Here is a 23,236-nt window from a genome sequence, read left to right as displayed (position 1 = left end):
CCCACCGTTACGCGAGGAAGGAAGTCTCGCGAGGTTAAAGCGCTTTGAGAGCGCTGGTCGGAGGCGGTCGCCGGAGGTTTTCTCCTTGCCAGTGATGGGGACGAACCCCTGGATCCCCGCAGCCAGCCCTGCATTGCCTGTTCTGGGTTCTGCGTCTGCTCGCTGAGGAAGCTGAACAGGCGGGAGGAGTCTCTTCCCTTGAGTGCATAGGTCCCTGTTGGCAGAGGCTTTGAGTCCTAACCGCCACAGCTGACGGCTGCGAGGGATTGAGACCAGAGTAAGTGGAATCAGTCCTGGGAGACGAGCGGGCGTAGCGAGTCGTAGGCTTTCCTTCCCCTTTTGCACCACCTTTTGAACCACCGGCTGCCCGTTCCTGGGCGCGGTACTTCCTGTTCTCAGCTCTAAGCACCTCTTTCCGGAACTCAGGTGCAGAAAGTTCGATGAAAAGCCTTGGCCCTAACCCGTGTGGACACACCTCTGTTCTCTGTTTTCTCCCTGCCTAGCCCACCTGGCAGCTCACCGTTGGCGGGGCGGGGTGGGGGTTGTCTGCCGGGATGGAAGAGGGTTCCTTTTCAGGTTTCAATTTACCTCTTTGCGTAAGAACCATTCCCTTTCTTGAAACCACCCTTCAAGAAATATTACTCTTCCGAGTTCTCTTCGCGGATAACCAACTGTCTTTAAACTGCCCTCTGAAGAATCCTACCTTTTTCTTGGTTTTCATCTTACCTTTCTTCTGTATCCGGTCTCGGATAATAGTACTGGTATCCATCCAGTTGTCTGCACTAGAAACCCAAGGCTCATCCTTGACTGTATTTCCGCTTGTACTGCACTGTGCTATTTCTTCTTTCAAAACCAGATGATTTCCCCACCATCCTCCTCCCCTGGTTACCATTCTGAAATACAAATCTGTTTATGTCAATCCTTTCTTGAAACTTTTTCAATAACCTTACCGCTGACAGAATTAAGTCCTATTTGTTAAGCGTATCACATAGCGCCTTTTACTGTCTGTCCCAATCCATTTTTACCTTTTCTGTTTTATATTGCCAGTACCTCAATATTCGTTCACGCCAGACTGCTGTTGTCCAAACACGCCAAGCACTTTTACAGCTCTCTGCCTTTGTATGTGCTGTACCATCTGTCCTGAATGCTTCCTCTTCCTTTTTATAAAACCACCTATCAAAATCTAATTCATAGACCATTGTCTTCTCCGGCTCCCCCAGGTGATACTGGTAGTACCACTGGCTCTCCCAAAGCATTTGAAACAGTATTTCTACAGAACTTTTAGATTGTATAACATTATTTATTCAGGTATCTTGTCTCGTGCCAATTTGAGCTTGAGTCTGGAATCACATCCTACTCATCTTTGTAGCAAAAGTTAATTCATTGCTTGGCACATAGCAGGCATTATTTGTATTAATATATACATGTGTATACTTATTTATAATGTGAGTGTGCGTGCTTAGTTGTTCACTGGCCAACTCTTAGTAGCCTTGTGGTTTATAGTCCCCCAGTCTCCTCTGTTTCTGAAATTTTCCAGGCAAGAATACTGGAGCAGATTGCCATTTCCTACTCCAGAGGAATCTTCCTGACCCAGGGATTTAACCCAAGTCCCCTGCATTGGCAAGTGTATTCTTTACCACTGAGCCACCTGGGAAGCCCCATTTATAATATAATAGTTCTGAAGATTCATCAAGTAGGAGTCCTTAGCATCCTCAAAAAATGTAGAATTTTAGAGCCAGAGGAACCTTATATATTAGTTTAAAAAACACTGACCAGTTTTGAGTATGAGGAATTCTGTACCACTAACACACAAGTAATTGTATTTTTAGTATCTGTTAGTTGAGATTGTGCATCGTGGCACGAAGCTATTATGCTTTTACATGATTTTGTATTTTATTATTAGCAGTCTCTGTCTATTAAAACTGGTGGGATATATAGGTATGAGAGAAATATTTAGACTACAGACCATGCTTAGTGCATGTACATCTGTGCCACCCTTCCAGTGATTCCTTGGCCATAGGTTAGAAATAACTGGTTTAGGCTAGATTAGTTTCTTCTTAAATTGTCATACTTGTTTGAACATATATGTATATGAACTTATATTTAGTCACAATTCCAAGGAAACATGTAATTAAAAAAAAAACTTCACCTGTGTCCTTGCTTTCAAATTCTGTTTCTTCTAACTTTAAAAATTCATCTTCTTCAAAAAGCTGCTTCATAAAACTCTAAATGTGTTCATTCCATTATTTTCAAGGATAGTGAAAAATTTTTGTGCTTTCAAATACAGTGACATGTGTGTAAGGTGCTTTTTAAAAGTACATAATTTATAATTTACATGTTTTCTCCTTGATCTCTGTAAATTTCTAAGAAAACCATAACTATGCCTTTCATTTTTGTACCTCCATGGGTGACAGTTAATATTTTCTACAAAGTAACTTTAGAGGCACCTGCCCGAACAATAAAAATTTTTAAACTAGATTGTTGACATTTATAGACACATCTGTGGTATGTCAGTGGTCACAGTATTTCTCTGTGGTTCCAGGTATAGGATAATGGATTTGTGGATAAAGGAGAAAGAAGAATGATTTTAATTTCTTTAAATTTTTCTTAACCAAAGTCTAAAAGTAAACAGCTGGCAGTTTCTTTCTTGGGTGGGTGGTGGTTTTTATCAGCAGCAGAATGTTCTGAACGCTCTGCCAGGAGTCTGACTGCAAATATCTTTGGTTGGTAGAGTGGGCGAGAATGTGCTTAACATGGGGGAGGGGGGCGGAGGGTGGAGGAGAGTAGGACCAGGAACTGCTTAAAAAAATTTTTACCTGCAATTTGAACCTACCTGTAGAAGATAATGTAAGTAAGTACACTAGTTAAGTTTGACTAGTTAAGATGCACACTTAAAAACATAAATTGAGAATATCTTTTTTTTTTTAATTGGAGTTTTTTTTTTTTAATTTAAAACTTGTTGGAGAATGGGAAAACAAATCTTCCTCCCACTGCAGTTACCAACGAAAAGGGAGGACTCGGGGAGGGAGAGAAGCACAGTGGTTTCCAAAAATGTGGCAAAGTAAATGCATATTATAAAATATTTTAAACTTTTCTGTGGTTTCACATACAGGAAATAAACATGCAGATTCTTAGAAATTTTATGTCACTGCTTATCTAAAATGCTAATAAAAGTATGCTTTTAATTACCTGCTTTTTATAATTCTTTACCCTGAATAGAATTGGGCTTACCTGGTGACCCAGATGGTAAAAAATCTGCTGGCAGTGCAGGAGACCCAGGTTCCATCCCTAGGTTGGGAAGATCCCCTGGAAAAGGGAATGGCCACCAACTCCAGTATTCTTGCCTGGAGAATCCCATGGACAGAGGAGCCTGGTGGGCTACAGTCCATGGGGTCACAAAGAGTTGGACATGACTGAGTAGCTAACACTTCCCCTGAATAAATAAGTTTTTATAGTTACAAAACAGATTTTAAATGTAGTTCATTTTGATAGGAGTATTTCATTATGCAATCTAGAGAATGTTTTTTTAAGTGGATGTTAATTATAGTTTTAAAAAACCTAGTTGGTCTTGTTAAAAAACAAAATTCAACTGAGTAAAGTTTAAAAATCTTTTTGGCTTTGTTCAACAGTTCATGAATCAGGCAGCACCCCACCTAGCAGAAGGGAGTTCCAAGGAGCTGTACAAAATGAGACACTGTTACAGGAAAAGGAACAAGGAAGTTATACTAGCAAAAAGCAGGTTGGATGTGACAAGGTCACTTTCCTTTAGGGGATGGCAGGGGTCTGTCAGGCAAGCGACCTCACAGTGATTCCTGATTGAGTGATTTAAGGTTCCATTTCTGGAAGAGGCCAAAACTGTAAGTTAAGTCTTGGTTTGATGATATGGGGCTTAGCATAAGTGACTCCATTTGGGGCCTGTTTTCTTTTTTTTAACAGTCTTACAGATTAAGTGTGATGACTGGTTAAAATAAGTGCTAGGCTTCTTATTGGTTATGAGGGAGGATATTAGAAATTTGTTATTTTTTCATCTTCGTTTACACTTCCATTTATTTTCTACAGCTGGTTTGAAATGCAGTTTATATAATATTTTGGAAGTCTCATTGGTGGAGTAGCATCAAGGAATTTGCTTTGTTTTTCCACCCAGGACACCACGGTAGTTTTTATATAGGTAGAGGCAGGCAGAGCCCTGGAGAGCCATCTTGGCTGATGAACATCCCTAGACTGGGATCAGAAGTTCTATTTCTGGTAGTCTCTTGGCTCCTTCCTTGCTGCATGGTGCTGTCAGTCTGCTCCTTTCTGTTCAAGTCCTGAGTCTGTTTCCTCATTGATAAAATGGGGATAACAGTTATCCCAGTGAGCAAGATTCGGTATAAGGTTGTATCCCTTAGGTTCAGAAAGCTACCAACAGTTGGAATCTTAACAGCTGAGGCAGCGTACTGATAGATAAATAGATCCAGAAATAGAGAGCTCAGAAACATACCAATACATTTATTGAGAAAACACAACAGATGTGGCAGTAAAATTCAGTGGGGGTGAAATGTACTGTCCAAAAAATGGGAAATGAGACAATTGGTTGTCTCTATGAGAAAAGGAAAATATAATTAGATATCTTCCACACATGCAAATAAACAGCAAATGAACTAAAGATAAAGGCAAAACGTTGAGGATAGGTAAGATTCTTTACCGTCTGATCCATCAGGGAAGCCCGTATATCTCCCTGTCTAACCTGCTGTCAAGTTGGTAACCCCAGACACAGCTTAACTTTTTCATATTTCAGAAAGAAAGATTTATCATTATCTGAAAAGATTGCATCTAGATCAGGGCTCTGTTTCAGTTAATCTACAGATTCCTTTGCCCACAGAATTCTGAGAGCATAGCTTATGGGGAGAGGGCAGCTTACTGAATTACAGTATAGGTATTCGGTCACTTGTCACCTCATGCTGTGTGGGAACTTCAGTGCATTTTATTTGGAAACATCCTAGCTATTGTTTGTAGATGTCATGTTATTACAAAGCATAAAGAGGTTTCTTCTGATATTAGTCCCAATAATGTCATTTACATGTTGGGACATTTACATGTCAAGATCCTCATACCTGAGTTTTTCTGTTAAATCAAGATAAACTTCTCTCAAATCTTTTACAGCTTTCTCTGCTGCTGCTGCTGCTAAGTCACTTCAGTCGTGTCCGACTCTGTGCAACCCCATAGACGGCAGCCCACCAAGCTCCCCCGTCCCTGGGATTCTCCAGGCAAGAACACTGGAGTGGGTTGCCATTTCCTTTTCCAATGCATGAAAGTGAAAAGTGAAAGTGAAGTCACTCAGTCATGTCTGACTCTTCGTGACCCCATGGACTGCAGCCTACCAGGCTCCTCTGTCCATGGGATTTTCCAGGCAAGAGTACTGGAGTGGGGTGACAGCTTTCTCTAGACTTTGCTTTTTTATTTTCTTTCAACATCTGTTGCAACCAGTTATTTTTACTGTAAGACATTTTTTTTCTGTTTTTAAATGTAATTTTACTCTAAAAAATCTGATGTTCTGTAGTTAGTGGAATTGATGGGAGATATGGAGATATGGGGGCTTCCCTGGTGGCTCAGATGGTAAAGAATATGCAATGCAGGAGACCCGGGTTCAGTTCCTGGGTCAGGAAGTAGCTAACCACTCCAGTATTCTTGCCTGGAGAATCCCATGGACAGAGGAGCCTGGAGGGCTACAGTCTGTGGGTCACCAAGAGTCGGACACAACTGAGCGACTAACACTCTGTCACTCATAGAGATTTAGTGACCCCCATATAAACGAGAAAGCTGTATTATTGCCTAGCTCTAATTTTAGGTAATTCCAGAAGGGCAAGGCCTTGTTGGAAGACATCTTAGATTTTAATGACTGTCCTTTCATGTTTTAACCTATAGTGAGAATTGGTTCCTTTAGTGGCCCTTTTGCTGTTGTATTTTGAAGTGCCCTTATCTAAATCTCCTAAATCTTTGAAGACAAATCTTTTGGTTGTTTTATCTAGAGAGACAGAAGTTGTATTAATTTCCAACTTAATTCTTAAAGCTCTCTGGAAATGTCTGGTCATATAGTGAACATTTTATAAATTGGCAGTTTTATTTTGATTAAACCTTCTTATTCAGCTTTGAACCTGTTTATAAAAACAGGACAACATACTCTCTGCTTCAGCTGTTGGGTACAACCACGAATGCTGTTTGAATCTTTTTTCATCTTTATTTAGTTTGCAATTTTGAATCTTTGCTAGATATAATCTTAATGAAAGCCTGCTAAAATGGTGGGATGTGTTGTATTTTATTTCTTTTAAAATGTTACACAGTTGGGTTATTTAAATCTCTTGCTGCATTTTTCTGAATCTGAGGGGCTAACAATTAACCTAACGAGTCCCATGTAGTAGTATCTTAAGAAGACCTATATTCTGTAGCAAATTCTGTCTTCCTAAAGTTGGTGAAAATCCTTAATTAGAGCCCTTAACTTTGTTCTACACCTGAGTTTTAATTTAATTGCTATAGATTTGGCTTATGACATAGAAACATTACAAGGTAATTTTATTTTTTGAGAAAATCTTAAAGGGTGGCTCATATATTAACAGAAAATAAAGCAAAACAGTAGAAAGAGAAAAATTCAAGAGTGATAAGTGTCAGAATGTTAAAAGTTTTTGAGAGATTTTAAAATAAAAATTTTGTTTTGAGGTCTCAGCATATCAGTTGAAGAAGCTAACTATTGGCTGTGTTATGTTTTGTCTCCTAGTTTTTCAGCTCCTTTTATACATTTTAGTTATTGATTTTAACATATCAGAAGTTTTCCATAATGGCCAGTGTTGTTCTAAGTTAACACTTCCTTTGCCATTTACTAAGGAAAGTGCAAGAGTTAGAATTATTAAGAATTTTTATATGAGAAGCTGAAGTTCCTCCAGAAGGAGGTTGATCCTTTAGCGTAGCATGACAGGTAGAGGCCGCTTTGGCTGGTTAGTAGTGTACGTTTGTGGGTGGTGTCTGAGGTCACCTGACCAAGCAGAGGCTAGGAAGGGTCATATGGTCAGAGACCTGACAGTCACTGACTGTAGAATACGAAATAATAAAACGACCTTTTTTCACAAATGGCAAGATAGGGATTGCCCTCATGAAGATAGGGATTGCCCTCATGAAGAGCACAGTTTCTATATAACATTCAGTTCAGTTGCTCAGTCTTATGCGACTCTTTGCAACCCCATGGACTGCAGCATGCCAGGCTTCCCTGTTCATCACCAACTCCCGGAGCTTGCTCAAACTCATGTCCATCAAGTCGGTGATGCCATCCAGCCATCTCATCCTCTGTCGTCCCCTTCTCCTCCTGCCTTCAATGTTTCCCAGCATCAGGGTCTTTTCCAGTGAGTCAGTTCTTCCCATCAGGTGGCCAGAGTATTGGAGTTTCAACTTCAGCATCAGTCCTTCTAGTGGATATTCGGGATTGACTGATTTGATCACCTTGCAGTGCAAGTCGAGAGTCTTCTCCCACATCACAGTTCAAGAGCATCAGTTCTTCAGTGCGCTAAAGAATCCGCCTACAATGTGGGAGTCGCAGGAGACATGGGTTTGATCCCTGGGTTGAGAAGATCCCTTGCAGAAGGAAACGGCAACCCACTCCACTATTCTTGCCTGAAGAATCCTATGGATAGAGGAGTCTATATAACATAAAATGTATTTAGTGAATGTACACTTTTGTCCCCACTGTATATTTAAGGTGTTTTAAATATATTCTGATTTTGTTCTCAAACTTTATATATATATATAAACACATATGTGTATATATGTAATATATAATTATATATATTTATATATGTTGTGTATAATTTTTTGAATGTTATAAATTTACTTTTAAGTTTGTTCCATCTTAACAGAATCAAAACCACAGGTGTTCTTAGATGTTTTTCATCCTGAGACAGTGAACGATTCGCTAACAAGTGTAGCTTAAGCATAATGTGTGTTAAAGTGGAACTAAAAATAAGATCGATATGCCAGCTTTCTTTTGAATGTTTTTCATTTTTAATCCTATGTATTCCTTTAGAAATGAGTTGCACCATTGAGAAGGCACTTGCTGATGCTAAAGCCCTTGTTGAAAGGTTGAGAGACCATGACGATGCAGCAGAATCTTTGATTGAGCAAACCACAGCTCTCAACAAGCGAGTAGAAGCTATGAAGCAGGTTTGATTTTTTTTCCCCTGTTTATTCTATTTTTAAAAGACAGTCATTGACATTTGTGTGTTGCTTTTAGTACAAACTTCTGCTTAACTAGTATTTTATTTTTAATGTTTTCTGAAGTTTAAAAGTAGCTTGACTTGTGTGTTTTAGTTTACTTTAGATTGAAATATAATTTTGTCAAGGTCAACTGACATGTATGTGTCTATATATATATCTTCTAAAACTTGTAGATTTGATCACTTAATTTCCTACAGTGATGCAGATTTGAGTTTGGAAAATACATGAATTTTTTTGGGTCTAAATACATTTGACAAAGACAAGATAATATATTTTACTAATAGTGACTCATATTTTGTTCTGTCTGCTATTTTTATAATGTAGAAATATTTTTATAAGAATATTTTGGTGGTGCTGTTTAATAATAGTTTTTGAAGATGATGCAAAGCAGTATCTTGTTTTCACCTTTTGCAGTTACTGCATTTGTGTGTGTGTGCATGCTCAGTCGTGTCCAACTCTTCGCAACACCATGGACTATATAACCCACCAGGCTCTTCTGTTCATGGGATTTTCTAGGCAAGAATACTGGAGTGGGTTGCATTTCCTCCTCCAGGGGATCTTCCCAACCCAGGAATTGAACTTGCATTTCCTGCATTGGCAGATGGATTCTTTACCACTGAGCCACCTGAGAAGCCCTATTCATTTATACTTGCTACCTTATTTTTCATTTACTGCTGCCAATTAAGGAAGAAATGAAAAGGGCTTCACTTCTTGTTATCCTTACCATTGTGTATAAGAACTTTCCAGTGGGCTGTGAAGTTGAACTACTATTTTAAGCCCTCTTTTGATTTTAACTTTAAGTTAAGATTTTAACTTTAAGAGAACTATAGAATCTCTGAAACTATGATGGAAATCACTGTAGGAAAATATATATTTATAGCGTACTCTCGTGAAGCACATCTCTTTTGTAAAAGGAAGCAGCAACCTGGGGGTACTGATTTTAACAAAGCTGCTGAAAAAGTGAAGCAAGTTTACCTATTGGATTAGCCAAAAAGTTCATGTGGGCTTTTCCATGACATCTTATGGGAAAGCCTGAACTTTTTGGCCAGCCCCATATTTTGTTTTGCAACTCTTCTGCCCTAAACACTTTACATACCTCCCTGTCTAGCTTGACTCATGCATTCCAGTGAACATACATATCTTGTATTGAGTTGTAAAAAGGGCGGGGGGGGAGGTTGACAACCAGAGTTAAGAATCATACCATAAAATTTACCCTATTTTTAAATTTCTTGGCTGCACCACATGGCATGCTGGATCTTAGTTCCCCAACCACAAAACAAACCCACATCTGCTGGAAGCGTGGAGTTTTAACCACTGGGCCACCAAGGAGGTCCCCTACAGTTTACCCTTTTGAAGGGTGCAGTTGATTGAATTTTAGTATATTCACATGCTCTGCAACCATAATCACTGTTAATTTTAGAACACTTCATTATCCCTAGAGCTGCCTCCTAAGTCTCCCTTTCCCTGGTTCCTGGCAACCATGAATCTGTCAGTCTATAGGTTTGCCTGTTTTAAACATGTCGTATGAATGGAATAGTACTGTATGTGACTTATTGTGACTGGTTTTTTAAAGTTTTCAAGTTTCATCTGTGTTCTAGTATGTATCAGTACTTCATTCCTTTTTATTGCTAAATATTAATACATTGTAAGGATATAGCACCTTGTCTTTTTCTATTCATTGGTTGGTGAACATTTGGATTGTTTTTCTTCTGGGGCAATTATGTATAATACTGCTGTGAATACTTGTGTATACATTTCTATGTGGACATCTATTTTCAGTTTTCTTGGGTATATACCTAGCTGTAGAATAGAAGGGTCTTATACCTCTGTGTTTAACTTTTTGAGGATCTGCCTGTCTGTTTTCCAAAACAGCTACGTCATTTTACATTCCTGTCAACAATATATAGGCGTTAGCAATTTCTGCACATCCTCTGTTAAACTCGTTATTACTTGTTTTTTGACTAAGGTCATCCTGGTGGCTGTCATGTGCTATCTACTTGTTATATTGAGCTGTGTCTCCTTAATGACTAAAGATGTTAAGTATCTTCATGTGTTATATTGACCACAAAAACATATACATGTGTTTGTGTATCATCTTTAGAGAAATGTCTCTTCAAATCCTTTGCCCATTTTTTTTAGCTTTATTGAGATATACTTGATGTACAACATTGTGTAAGTTTAAGGTATACAACACACATGTATATATTGTGGAACATTACCTACTAACCATGAGGTTAGTTAATACTTCTGTCACCTCACATAATTACTGTATGTAATTACTGTATGTGGTGAGAAAATTCCAAATATATAATATAGTATTGTTAACTTTAGACACCATGATGTCCATTGCATCCTCAGAAATTAGTCGTTTGCCCATTTTTTTAATTGGGTTCTTTTTCTTTTTATTGTTGAGCTGTAAAAATTCTTTACGAAATGTACACACATATATACACATATGTAAGATACGTATTTTCAAATATATTTTCTTACATCTTGAAAAAAAAATCTTTTCATTAGTATCAAGAAGAAATTCAAGAACTTAATGAAGTTGCAAGACATCGGCCACGGTCCACATTAGTTATGGGAATCCAGCAAGAAAACAGACAAATCAGAGAATTGCAACAAGAGAACAAAGGCAAGCTATATTATCACTGTTATAGCATATCAAAAGTGAGCTTTAATCTCCAATTGCACTATTGAATTCAGATCAGTTAATATTTTTTAAATGGGAAAATAGCCAGTTAAAGTTACTTTTTCTAGTCCATTATGCTTCAATTACGTATATTTCTGTCTGTCTGCCTTACTTGGAATCATCTTAGGCTCTCACCTTCAATATCCATTTGTACCACTGAAATTATTACCTGTGAAATAACTCAGTTTCATTCTGCAGTCCCACCGCTTTGGCCCCTAGCTTAGGTGTTTATAGTCTCCGGCCTGAAGTATTCTCATTGGTCTCCTTGATTTCAGTCTCTTTCCGCTCCAGTCCATCTTCAGCACAGTCATCAGACTGATTTTACAAAAACATATCTGGTCATGTTGTTCCTTCTCTTAAGAACCCTCACTGTGTGCTGTTTCCTTATTCAGAGGCCTTCAGAGCTGACTCTAAGCCTTCTTTTTCGTATTCTTCCCATACCTCCCTTCTCCATGAGACCTTTGCTCTTGCCACCCTGAACAAGGTCCCGAACATACCATCCACTTCCATGCCTCCCTGCTTAGAATGCCCTGTCCTTTATTTTCAACTGAAGGAACGTACATTCATCTCACTACTATACTTCTGTGAAGCCTCCACCAATTTTTCCTCACAGACTTTTTATATGTATTAGGGTAGAGCTCCACTCTGCACTTTACCACATTGCGTTATAATTATTTATGTTTTGTTTTCTCCACTAGACTCTGAACTCTATGGCCTTTTGGTATTCCTAATATAGAGCATGATCTGACACTCAGTTGTTGTTCAGTAAATAGTTGTTAAAGTGATTCTCAAAAAAATGAGCTTAAAATGGTTATTTTGAAAACTAATAAAGGACTCCATTTGGTGTCCTTTATTTCCATATGGCTAGATTTTTGTACCTCATGTTTTCTTTATGAAACATTCTAATACCCCCTTTATAAGTTTTAAAAAATGTGATGTGGAAGAGAATACATTGTGCATTTTAAACTCAAGTTTAAATAAAAGATGCTGTTACTCTTGATAGAATTACGTACATCCCTGGAAGAACATCAATCTGCCTTGGAACTTATAATGAGCAAGTATCGAGAGCAAATGTTTAGATTGCTAATGGCTAGCAAAAAAGATGATCCAGGAATAATAATGAAGTTAAAAGAGCAACACACTAAGGTAATCCCATTCTGTAAATATAATTTGCAAAAAGGACAATCAATTAACTTGTGTTCAGATTTTTAAAAAATCACAGGTGTCTTACATGATATTGAATACTTCTCTTTTTGACATTTTCTTCTTCTCCTTATTTTTTTCATGTTATGTGTCATTTTCTGTTTGATTTAGTCTTCAAACTCCCATTCTTCCCTAGTAGCTTATAATATGTATCATAAAGTAAACATTATTTGGGAAATAAAGGTAAGTCTATTCAATTCAAATTATTCAAAATTATAATGTTACCTGCTTCAAAGAAATATTTCTTCTAACTTGTGAATTGGTATATGTTGCAAAAATGAAAATTAAATGCCAGAAACCTTTTTAAAAATCCGAAAACAGCTAAAGTTAGATTTGTTTTTAAGACTGTCTTCTGAATGAGGCTAATTCATCCAGACTATAGATACTCCTGATTATTAATGGAAGCACCAAGGGGTGGGGGGAGGAAAAGAAACAATATGCTATATATTGCCTTCCCACCCATCCCATCCTCCATCACATACCACTCAACAACATTTTTAGAGACAGAGCTGAACTGGCTAGAAATCAACATTGTTTCTGCTGTTCATCTTACTAGTTGCGATCCCTGTGTTTGCTAGCAGCTGCTATGAAAAGATAGAATAGTCCTTTACCATTTACATTTTATTTTAAACTGATTTTTAACTGCTGGTGTGAAAAATATTAGAATAGATTGTGATTACAAGGCCATTATCTCTATTGGATAATGATGAGCTAACTGTTTTTTATTAGTTATAACGAGTGTTATCTAAGAAGTATTGACTGTTACAACGTATTTTTATCTTAATTATTAAAACACTTTTTAGATTCTTTAAAATATTTATTCCATCTTGGTGCTTTTAGGTATTTTTTATTATTAATTCTACTAAAAACAAATATTTAGTAAATTGCTTTAACATGTAAATTCAACTTTCCATATTAAGGAAGTTAGTAATAGCTCTTGTGTCAAATAGTATAATAATAAATTAACAAATGTGGTTTTAATATTATGTAATTATGCTATTTATCTCCTAACCAAAAGGAACCTTGGATTGTTAAGTGGCAATCTTTTGAGTATAAAATGTATCTATTGTTAATATCATTATAAAAACATTTTATTTTGAATATGTAATTTAAGAGGTTTTTTTAAGTACAAATATGAACTGACTTAAAATTATTGGTAAAATAAGTATGTTCTTGAGACATTCCAAAAAGCCCTTGTGTTTAACGACCTAACAAATTTTTTAAGATCTACAGAGAATACTCTGGCAAGCAAGTGCTTAAGAATAAGATACTGAAGGTAGCTAGTCCCTTGTGGTAGCAGCTATGTCAGAAGCAAATGTTTTCTAAAACACATTAGATTTTACCATTCATTACAGCTGTTTTATTAATTAGCAAGTTAAACATGTCTTAAGATAGCTGTAAGCCATCCTTTTTCATTATGCAGATGAAATTCTTCTTCTAAGTGCTGATTCTTGCCTTCCATGAAATAACAGTTCAGTTACTTGTTATTAATTCTAACTAATACATATTAATGTTTGTGATTTTGATTTTTCCCAAAAAGGAGATGCTTTGATTCAAACAAATATTTATTAACACTTGCACTGGCTTAGTTATCCTAATGAGATGAATGAATAAGTTTTATTATTCTACCATAGGACCTTTCAGTGCATTGGGAGATAGAGATACAAACATGATTATCTAACATAAGGTAGGATGTGATGAATCCTAAATAGAGATCTGGATTATTACTGGAGTACTAGAGAAAGCAAGATTAGTTCTCACGAGGAGAATCTAGGAAAGTGGCAAGGAAAGGTAGTAAATCCATCTAAATCTAGCCTCGAATTAATTTGGGGGCTTAACAAGCAGAAATGGGTGAGCAGAGAAACTTGCACGATAAATATGAGCTTCCAGGATATGTTTAGGTACTAGTGCTCTGATACACCTAAACACAAAAATAATTTTATAACACATTTTTGGGTAAAACACAGAGTTGCACTTAACAGCATTTTGGAGTAAGAGGCTCTGTTGAGACTACGTAACAGAATTCTGCCCTCACCTAGAAGTTTTTGAGCACACATTTAAAAGCCAATAAAAAGTTTGAGGAGAACTCATTTTCATTCAAACACTCATTTTTACATTATTTTTGAACTACTACCTTTTTGGAAATCTTAAAAAAACAAACATTTCCAACAGTTGGCTAACTCGCATGAACTAACACTCATTCAGTTTTTAAATTACGGATATTGTCCGTATTAACATTATAATGACTCTGTACTACAGATTGACATGGTGCATCGTAACAGCTCCGAAGGATTCTTCCTTGGTGCATCTCGACACATCCTTGAAGCACCTCAACATGGACTGGAGAGGAGGCACTTGGAAGCAAATCAGAATGTACACTAAATAAAACAGTCAATTTTGGGGGTGTGGATGGGGGGGGCATTTAAAAAGTTCTTTTACATTGAATTCTCCCAAATTAAATCAGCAAATAAATGAAATTGCTTTTAAAAAACACTATGCTTTTGATAGCCTTGCAAAAATACTCAGTGTAGAAACTTTAAATCTGTCATGAATTCGCTGTATATTGCATTATACATAGCCTGTTAGGTAATTGCAGGCTTTAGAAGGTTCTTTAGGCCAGCCTTTCATTTTGTTGTTCTAGTTAACTGTAGCTGCAAAATTTTAGGAAGCTTCAAATGGTTTACCTCTTTCTGGACATCAAAGACATTTTCTTGACAGTAATTTTAATCTGGCTTTGTAAAAGTTTTGTTTAGTCAATTAAATGAACTGTTTTAATTCAGATTTTCCGTAGTTTATAGTCCTTTAATTTGCATTCACAATAAAATAAAATTACCTTTGTTTAGGTGTTACAATTAAGTATAGTAGCAGCCTCTCCATTGTGTCTGTTGTGTTTTGTCTTTTTTTTCCTCGAATGCTATTTCAAGAGAGTGCAAAGATTTTGTTGCTAGCACTTCTTGCTTTTAAAACATTTTGAAAGCACAGGTCTTGCCATGTTGTGCCTTTTAAGAGATCTATGATACTTCCCTAAAGATCTTATTGTAGTAAGTGGATCATCCAGGAACCAGCCTGTAAAAATACCCTCCTGTTTGTATTGAGGTTTTTTTTCTTATGATGGTTTTGTTAGAACAGACTGTCCTGAAAAAAGTAGTTTCTTGTTTTCTTCCATTTTAGAAGCAAATGATTATTTGTTTCCTTGTAGTTGCCATATAAGACATCAAATCATAAACTGAGAAAGCTGTTGGTATTAAAAATTTTTACTCATTATCCTTATCCGACTTGCTGCTGCAGTTACCTGTACTTGACTTGCTTTTAAACGTTAGGCTCGCTTTATGGTAGGAGGGATTGTAATTATTATTTTTTTAATTGTTATAGGACATGACAGTTGCTTGTCTTGATATCATTCTTACCATCATAGTCTAATCCAGAGCTGTCTAATAGAACTTTCTGCAGTGATGGCAATGTTCTTTATCTGTGCTATTCAAATTGGAAGCCACCAGCCACATGTGGCTATTAAATGTCAGCAGTGCAACTGAGGGGCTGAATTGTTAATTTCTTAAAATGTATTTGACTTCAAGTAATTTCAATTTAAATAGCACCGCACTATACAGTGTAGTTTATTTTGCCTTCTTCCTGTGTACTAGCTTTGTATAGATTATATTAAAATAATATATAAGGATCTGTATTTTTGTTACTTAAGATATTAAACGTGTGGTTTGCTAAAGATATTCCTATTTGTTGTCTGTTTGAATATTTATATTCCTTCCACAGTTTACTAGTATTGTAGGTTTTGAGGAGTCTTGTTCAAATCCTTTTTCCAAATAGAATATATACAACTATTTAAGAGACTGCATGTTTATGTGGGAAACTGTCAACTTCTATATTTAAGTTTTGGCCTTAGTATAACAGAGTAAGCCTCAGTTGCCAGTGAGCAATGGTCTATAGAAGTTATTCATTTAAAAAAGTATTAGTCTTGTGTCCCTGCTGATTATAAACAACAGAGAAATTACAAAACCTTTTGTCCATCTCATTTCATTAACTGTAAGCTCTTTGGAATCAGGGAACATTTCTGTTAACATTTCTCTTAACAGAAATGTTCCCATTCCTCTCACCTAGTATAGTGCTTGCACACCATAGGTGTGCAAAAAAGAATAAAAAAAGCAGAACTCTGTTCATTTTATTCAGTACTTATTATTTACTCAATACTTATCATCTATTGGGCTTCCCTGGTGGCTCAGACGGTAAAGCATCTGTCTGCAATGCAGGAGACCTGGGTTTGATCCCTGGATTGGTAAGATCCCCTGGAGAAGGAAATGGCAGCCCACTCCAGTATTCTTGCCTGGAAAATCCCATGGACGGCGGAGCCTGGTAGGCTACTGTCCATGGGGTCACAAAGAGTTGGACACTACTGAGCGAAGGGAAGAAGATATCATCTATTATATACCTAACATTAAATAATAGGGAAACACAAGCAATGTATAGGTCCTGCTGTCAGTGAAGATGATAGTCTGGAAAAGATTCTAGATTGAATTGAGATCAGTTTTTAGGGATGGATAACATAGGATATATTTATAAATCATGAAGACTTCAGGAAGGAATAGATATTGAATGTGTATCTTTCCCATTAGTTTGGTCATGGGGCATGTAGGTACGAAAAAGAAAATGTTGCTGATCATTTGTGGTGAGAGGAATGTGAAATGAGTATTTTTCCTGTTCGTGGGTTTAGATATCTTGTGCTGCTTATCCTTAATCTAGTCCTAACAGAAATCTGACTTCACAAGGACATTTATCTTCAGTCAACAGTCTTGTAAATACCTGTTTGATATATTAAGTTTATGTTAAATGGCAGTGTAAAGGTATTAACATTCATATCAAGTGGTAATGTAGATTTTATAAAAAGAAGAGTTTTTTTTTTTAAGCGTTTCATTGATTTACAGCTTCCATCTCCTTTTTTTTTAGGAATTACAAGCACATGTTGACCAGATAACTGAAATGGCAGCAGTAATGAGGAAAGCCATTGAAATTGATGAGCAACAGGGTTGCAAGGAACAGGAACGAATATTTCAACTTGAAGTAAGTTAGCACATGTAGGTGAAAACTATTTGTACAAAGATCTATGCCAGAAAATATATCTCATTTTTAAATATTTACTTTCTGGGATGCTAGTAATGTTCTTTTTCCTAATCTGGGTACTGGTTATTTGGGTGTATAATGCAAGACCATTTATATAGTAATGTAGGAGTCAAAGATCAGTAATAAACTTATACCAGTCACTGAGAAAATTGACTTTTTGATCCTGTGTTGCTTCTGTTATTAGGTGAATATAATTCTTCAGCTTAGTAATTTGTTAAACTATCTCTATTTTATCAGAGATCACAATGATGCAGGGGGAAATTTTTTTTAATCCACAAATAATATTCTTTGGCCACTTGTATTTTTCTAGGGATATAAAAACTTTCTTACCACCTGATGGCTCAGATGGTAAAGAATCCGCCTGCAATGCAGGAGACCTCAATTCAATCCCTGGGTCGGAAGATCCACTGGAAAAGGGAATGACAACCCACTCCAGTATTCTTGCCTGGAAAATCCCATGGACAGAGAGCCTGGAGGGCTACAGTCCATGGGGTCGCAAACAATCAGACACAACTGAGCAACTAACACTTCACATAAAAGCTTTTATCGAATCTGTCCTTTATTCTGTGGTAGCAAAAGCACCATTGTTGAATAGCTCAAATTGGTAGAAGAGGTGCCCTTTATAATTTTAAAACCTTCATTTTGAAATCATGGTGGAGAAATTGGTTATAGGGGACCAAAAATGATTTTTATAACTGTACAGAATTCTCTCATTCTTTGTGACTAAGGCAAACAAACTTTCTCAGTAGAAGGCCAGATAATAAATCTTTTCAGCTTTGAAAACCAGGCAGTCTCTGTTGTAGGTACTCAGCTCTGCCACTGAAACGAAAAACCAGCCATACACACACAAAATAAGATTGGAGTCAACTGTGTTCCAGTACAGTTTAATGTACAATAACAGGCCTCAATTCCGGCCATAGTTTGCTGATGCCTGCTTTATACCATTGAAACTTAGAAAGAAAGACAAGGCTGTAGAGAATAAATTATGATAGTTATTTTTAAATGTCTAAAAATTTCTTACAGTAGTTCAGTTACTCAGTCATGTCTAACTCTTTGCAACCCCATGGACTTACAGTAGCTAATCTAGAAGATAAGGGCAAAGTCATTTACTAGCGCTCAATTTGGTCACTTACTTTCCTTCTTAAAAAACAGCACAATATATTCAGCCAGCCTGCTGCTGTTAAATCCCCACAAGGAAAGCAAACCAGGCTTGCCCTGAATTCCATGCTATCATGGAAAATAATAAAAGTATTAAAGTACTAAGAGGTGTTAGCCCCAGGGTATTATTCACAGACTTTCTGAGTTTACACAAATAAAAATCTAGATGTTATTTTCTTCATCTATGTCATTGCTTAAGTGCTCGGTTGTGTCTGATGCTTTTGAGACCCCATGGACTGTAGCCCACCAGGCTCATTTATCCCTGGAATTCTTCAGGCAAGAATACTGGAGTGGGTTGCCATTTACCACTCCAGAGGATCTTCCCAACCCAGGGGTTAAAACCCACGTTTCCTGCATTGCAGGCAGATTCTTTACCACTGAGCCACCAGGAAAGCTCCTCTTCATCTATATATACTGTGTTATAAAATAAGGCAGTTTCTGAAGTTCTGTAATTGAAGCTGCATAAATAAAAAGCCTTCACAGTGGTGGAAGACACTGAACACGTAATCCCTACCTCTTTAAAAAACTGTTCTCTGGATTCAAGTTGGTAAAGGCATATATCATTTAATACAGGGTTTCCTGACCTCCAAGATCCACTGCCTGATGAACTGAGGTAGAGCTGATGTAATAACAATAATAGAAATAAAGGGCCCAATAAATGTAATGCACTTGAATCATCCTGAAACCAACTCCTTCCCTTCTCCCACCCACCGCCTCCAGCCTATGGAAAAATTGTCTTCCATGAGACTGGTCCCTGTTGGCAAGAAGGTTGGGGACCCACTGATATAATACATTTCTGCCAGTTACAGTACTTGCTTTTATTTATCATACCTTCATATGTTTGGTTTTTCTTAAGATATGTTTTTACTATTATAGCCACCGTGCTGACTGCTTCTTTTTGTTTCCTTCCTTATAGCAAGAAAATAAAGGCTTGAGAGAGATTCTTCAAATAACTCGAGAATCATTTTTGAACCTTAGGAAAGAGGATGTGTCAGAAAGTACATCTTTGTCAGCATTAGTAACCAGTAGTGACCTCAGTCTGAGGAAGAGCTGAAGAGCTTTTTAAATCTGTGAACTTCTTACAAGGTTCCAGCACACTCACTGGGACTGGCTTGTTAAGTGAATGAATTAACAGCAAAATCCATCTCAAGTTACCCTTTGTTTTGTTTTGTTTTTCTGTAATATGTACAGTGCACTGGCAAGGACATTTAAAAGATAGCAATGAGAAAATACATAGTTAATGGTCATAGACTTTATTCCAAATATAATTGAAAAGTAGAAATTAAGCCTTTGTTAATTGGTGAACAAGATTTTTGTAATTTTTATAATTACAAAATTACAAAATTTGAATTACAAGAATTTTGTAATTCTGCCAATTAAATGTAATTGGCAGAATTAAAGATTTTCACAGCAACTACTGAACCTAACAAGAGCTTTCAGCAGTGCTGTTGGCTTTCAGTTGACATTTAGATAAACATGAATATTCCCAACAAATGTCTTGGAATTCATAAAAAAAATCCCAATTTTAATATACAAATTTTGCCACAGTATTGTGAATGGAAAAATCATCATACTGAATTATTTTCTTCCTATTTGGTGAAAGTTAACAAATAGCTTATGTACCATGAGACTTCAGCTTTAATGATTGCCTGTCGACCTTCTCATTAATTTAAATTTTTGTCAAACGAAGTTCAGTTTAAAAGGCTGTTAGGAATGTTTTATATGCACCATAAATAAAAGAGATAATTTAATTTGAGCTCATTTATCATCATAATGAGCTGACACTTGTCCATGACTTGCTTAAGTACATGAGATATCATTTCAGGAATGAAAGAGAAGGAATACTACTTTCTAAGAAAGAAGAGCTTATAAGAGACATATTTAGTAGGTTAAACTACTTCTTTGAATAAGTTTTGGCTCTAAATCAGTAATGAAGATGAGATTTTTCTCTTCTCTGGTTGATCTTTAAGGATATTATGTAGCTCATTTAGCTAACAGTTGAAATGTTTGATATAGCAAGCTAGGTATGGTAATTTCACAGTAAATTGGGAATTGCTCTGCCTCAGAACCCTTTTTTTTTTTAAGTAATTGCTCTTAAGAGATACAGAAACAGTAAATTAAAATAAAAAATTTTTTTGCTAGGTCTAAAGCTCCATCTGGTTTTCATAAACATAAGCAAAAGATATTTCTTGTAACCTTTCAGTCAAAGGGTTGGGGAGTGCCAGGGGAAGAGGGGGAAATCTGGATTTATAAGTATTTGTTTTATTTTTTACAAAATGTATGTCCAATATGTAAGTTTTTAAAAACCACTAGAAATAGAAATGTGGTGACATCAATCAAAATCTAAAATTTTCATATTTCGTGATGATTATAGAAAAAAGGTAAGAATGTCAAATACTATTAAATATACTGTACTCATTTATATTGAATATATATTAAAATATGCATGATAGAACATTCTACTTTGGAGTGTATAACTTGTTAATAATCACATGGTAACTTTTATGTATAATTTCATATATGGTAAAATTAAAAACTGCTTTTCACTTCAGAATTTTTTTATCTTAAGTTTGGAATAGTTGAGGAGACTGATTGAATAGACAATGGGCCCAAACATTAAACAGATTTATTTTCTCATTCAGAGGCCTTGATTGGTATTTTATAAACAAGTAATAAATTTTATTTTTAAACTTCTCTATTGGTTTTTGGGAAAGTATCCTTTAATTTGATGGCGCATTCATAGAGTTTTCATCCCAAGTCAGAATTAAAATAAGCTACACAATTGAAATTAAGTCTGAGGCAATTTGTTGGGGCAGCTCTATTATAAAACATTACTTGACAAATAATTATTTTTATAAATAGGTTGAATTAATTTATTCTTGGTCTTCTTACTTGGATATTATTTTAAGAACTTGGTGTTTAAAAACATGTACTTTATTATATAGCAACAGTGTTCTATCCCATACATTTTTTTTAAGCAGAACCCTTAAATTTATGTCTGAGACTATGTACTGCTAGGAACCTATTTTATCAATAAAGATGAGTAATTAAAATTGGTATGGTCTCCCAAGTTAATTTGAAAACAATACTTACATTTATTCTTACTTGTAGGTATTTTTTTAGGGCTGTTTGTTTATCCTTACCACAAAATTAGTACTTAGCAACAGCTTCTACCTGTATTCCTTGGGAACTGGCCAGCAACTTAGTGCTGATTCTGCAGACCTTTGGATCATCTGTAGTGGGTTTAAAAATGTCTTTTGTGATATGTCCGGGTACTAACTGCTCTACCTATGGATGTGAGCATATTTGCAGATACAGTCTTTACAGGTTTAAGGATCTCAGGATAAGATCCTCCTGGATATTGTATGAATCCTAGATCCAATGACTAGTGTCCTTATAGGAAAAGAAGAGATTTGAAACTCACAAGGAGAAAGTCACGTGAAGACAGAGGCAGAGGGTTATGCACATCAAGGAACCCTAAGGTTTATGAGATGCCTCCAGAAGCTTGGAAAGAGGCATGGAATGACCTCGTCTCCCTCAGGCCTCCAGAAGGGATCCGCTCTACTTGATCCCAGGCTTATGGCCTTCTTGATTTTCAGAACTCTGAGAGAAGACATTTCTGTTAAGCTTCCCACCCAGCCTGTACCAGCCTGTAATAATTTGTTACTGCAGACTTAGGAAATGAATATATCATCTATTATTTATCATCTATCTACCGTATTATTTATTTTATAAAAGGAATACAATTCTGAAAAACCACTTATGTACATGCTCACAGATAAAATGTTTTCTGCTCAAATTGATATTAACATCAAGATATCTTCCAAAGTGGTGTGTTCCTAAACTGACTCTAATGAATGGAAGATCACAGATCCTTAATTTGTGGTGACTACTACCTTTTTTGACTTTCAGAGTAAAACAAGAGTACAATTTTTAGTGAACTGTTGAGGAAGAAGAATTTCTAATTGGTATTTGAGGAGATGTTTCCTTTTTAACTCACTGGCTGCAGCTCATTCTCCTTTGTTCTTTTCTTTGTGATTTCTTAACAGAGAACCACAGGGCTTGATTCTCATTCCTGTTCTGAATCTCACTCACTTCCTTGCTGATCTCATCCAGTCTTGGGACTTTAAATACCACCTATATGCTAGATGACTCTCACATTTACAGCTCTCATTAGACCTCGTTAACTCTAGACTCCTCCAACTGTGACTAAGAGAAATATCAAACTTAAGGTGTCCAAAGCTGAATTCCCTTCTGACTCTCAAATCTCTCTGTATTTTTCCCCATCTCAGTTGATGACTGCTCCATCTTTCCAACTCCTAGAGCCAAAATCCTTGATGGCATCTTTGACTCCACATCTTAAATCTTGCACCAAGTTCATCAGCAAATCCTGTCGAATCTCCATTCTAAATACCATTGACCCTTGAACCATAACGGGGTTTAGTAGTGCTGATTCTACACAGTTGAACATCTGAGTATAACATATCCGGTGTTCCTCTGTATTGTGAGGGTCTGAATCTGTGGATCAACCAACCATAGATGATGTACTGCTGTAGTATTTACTATTGAAAAAAAAATCCATTCAAACCTGTTATTCAAGGGTCAACTGTGTATCAGAATCTTAGCATTTCTCAGCATCACCACTGCTTCCATTGGCTAAAGCCACATTATGATAATGATTTAGTTAAACTGGATTCAACCTAAATACAATAGGAAAAGAGTTAAATTTAGTTTTTTAAATAATCTAAATTATTGATACCCATTCAGTGAGGTTTATTATATCCTGTGGCTTGATTCTAACAACAGGAAGGAAAA

General features: G+C 36.3%; 2 protein-coding genes across 4 annotated transcripts in view; one reads left to right on the top strand and one right to left on the bottom strand.

The window, feature by feature from the left end:
- INTS13 (integrator complex subunit 13) overlaps positions 1 to 1,068 on the bottom strand; it is a 31,648-nt gene extending 30,580 nt beyond the window's left edge. Inside the window, exon 1 of the mRNA XM_070789925.1 lies at positions 1,051 to 1,068. The gene's annotated coding sequence lies outside the window, so the exon portion shown is untranslated. The remainder of the gene's footprint in view (positions 1 to 1,050) is intronic.
- On the top strand, positions 7 to 21,478 carry FGFR1OP2 (FGFR1 oncogene partner 2). 3 transcript variants are annotated; one of them, XM_070789928.1, is made up of 7 exons: positions 7 to 277; positions 8,048 to 8,184; positions 10,756 to 10,873; positions 11,934 to 12,076; positions 14,393 to 14,506; positions 17,090 to 17,217; positions 19,338 to 19,549. In XM_070789928.1, exons 2-6 carry the CDS (start codon positions 8,050 to 8,052, stop codon positions 17,210 to 17,212), a joined length of 633 nt encoding a protein of 210 aa, XP_070646029.1. In that variant the 5' UTR covers positions 7 to 277; positions 8,048 to 8,049; the 3' UTR covers positions 17,213 to 17,217; positions 19,338 to 19,549. The 3 variants fall into 3 exon arrangements, with proteins under 3 accessions (XP_070646029.1, XP_019816984.1, XP_019816986.1); XM_019961425.2 differs by having other exon boundaries at positions 10 to 277; positions 17,090 to 17,203; positions 19,338 to 21,478; XM_019961427.2 differs by lacking the exon at positions 14,393 to 14,506 and having other exon boundaries at positions 16 to 277; positions 17,090 to 17,203; positions 19,338 to 21,478.
- The last annotated feature ends 1,758 nt before the right edge of the window (positions 21,479 to 23,236 follow it).

The sequence above is a fragment of the Bos indicus genome, chromosome 5 (assembly GCF_029378745.1).
Source record: "Bos indicus isolate NIAB-ARS_2022 breed Sahiwal x Tharparkar chromosome 5, NIAB-ARS_B.indTharparkar_mat_pri_1.0, whole genome shotgun sequence".
In the NCBI taxonomy this organism is placed as follows: Eukaryota; Metazoa; Chordata; class Mammalia; order Artiodactyla; family Bovidae; genus Bos; species Bos indicus.
Note: the sequence above shows the minus strand (reverse complement) of the source record. Positions and strands in the feature narration are given on the sequence as shown.

Bases quoted from the DNA above. Each gene is read 5' to 3' on its own strand.
- FGFR1OP2 (XM_019961425.2), top strand. From the start codon at position 8,050: ATGAGTTGCACCATTGAGAAGGCACTTGCTGATGCTAAAGCCCTTGTT. The intron at 12,077-14,392 runs GTAATCCCATTC...TCTGTACTACAG, and splicing joins TAAAAGAGCAACACACTAAG to ATTGACATGGTGCATCGTAA. The intron at 14,507-17,089 runs GTACACTAAATA...CTTTTTTTTTAG, and splicing joins ACTTGGAAGCAAATCAGAAT to GAATTACAAGCACATGTTGA.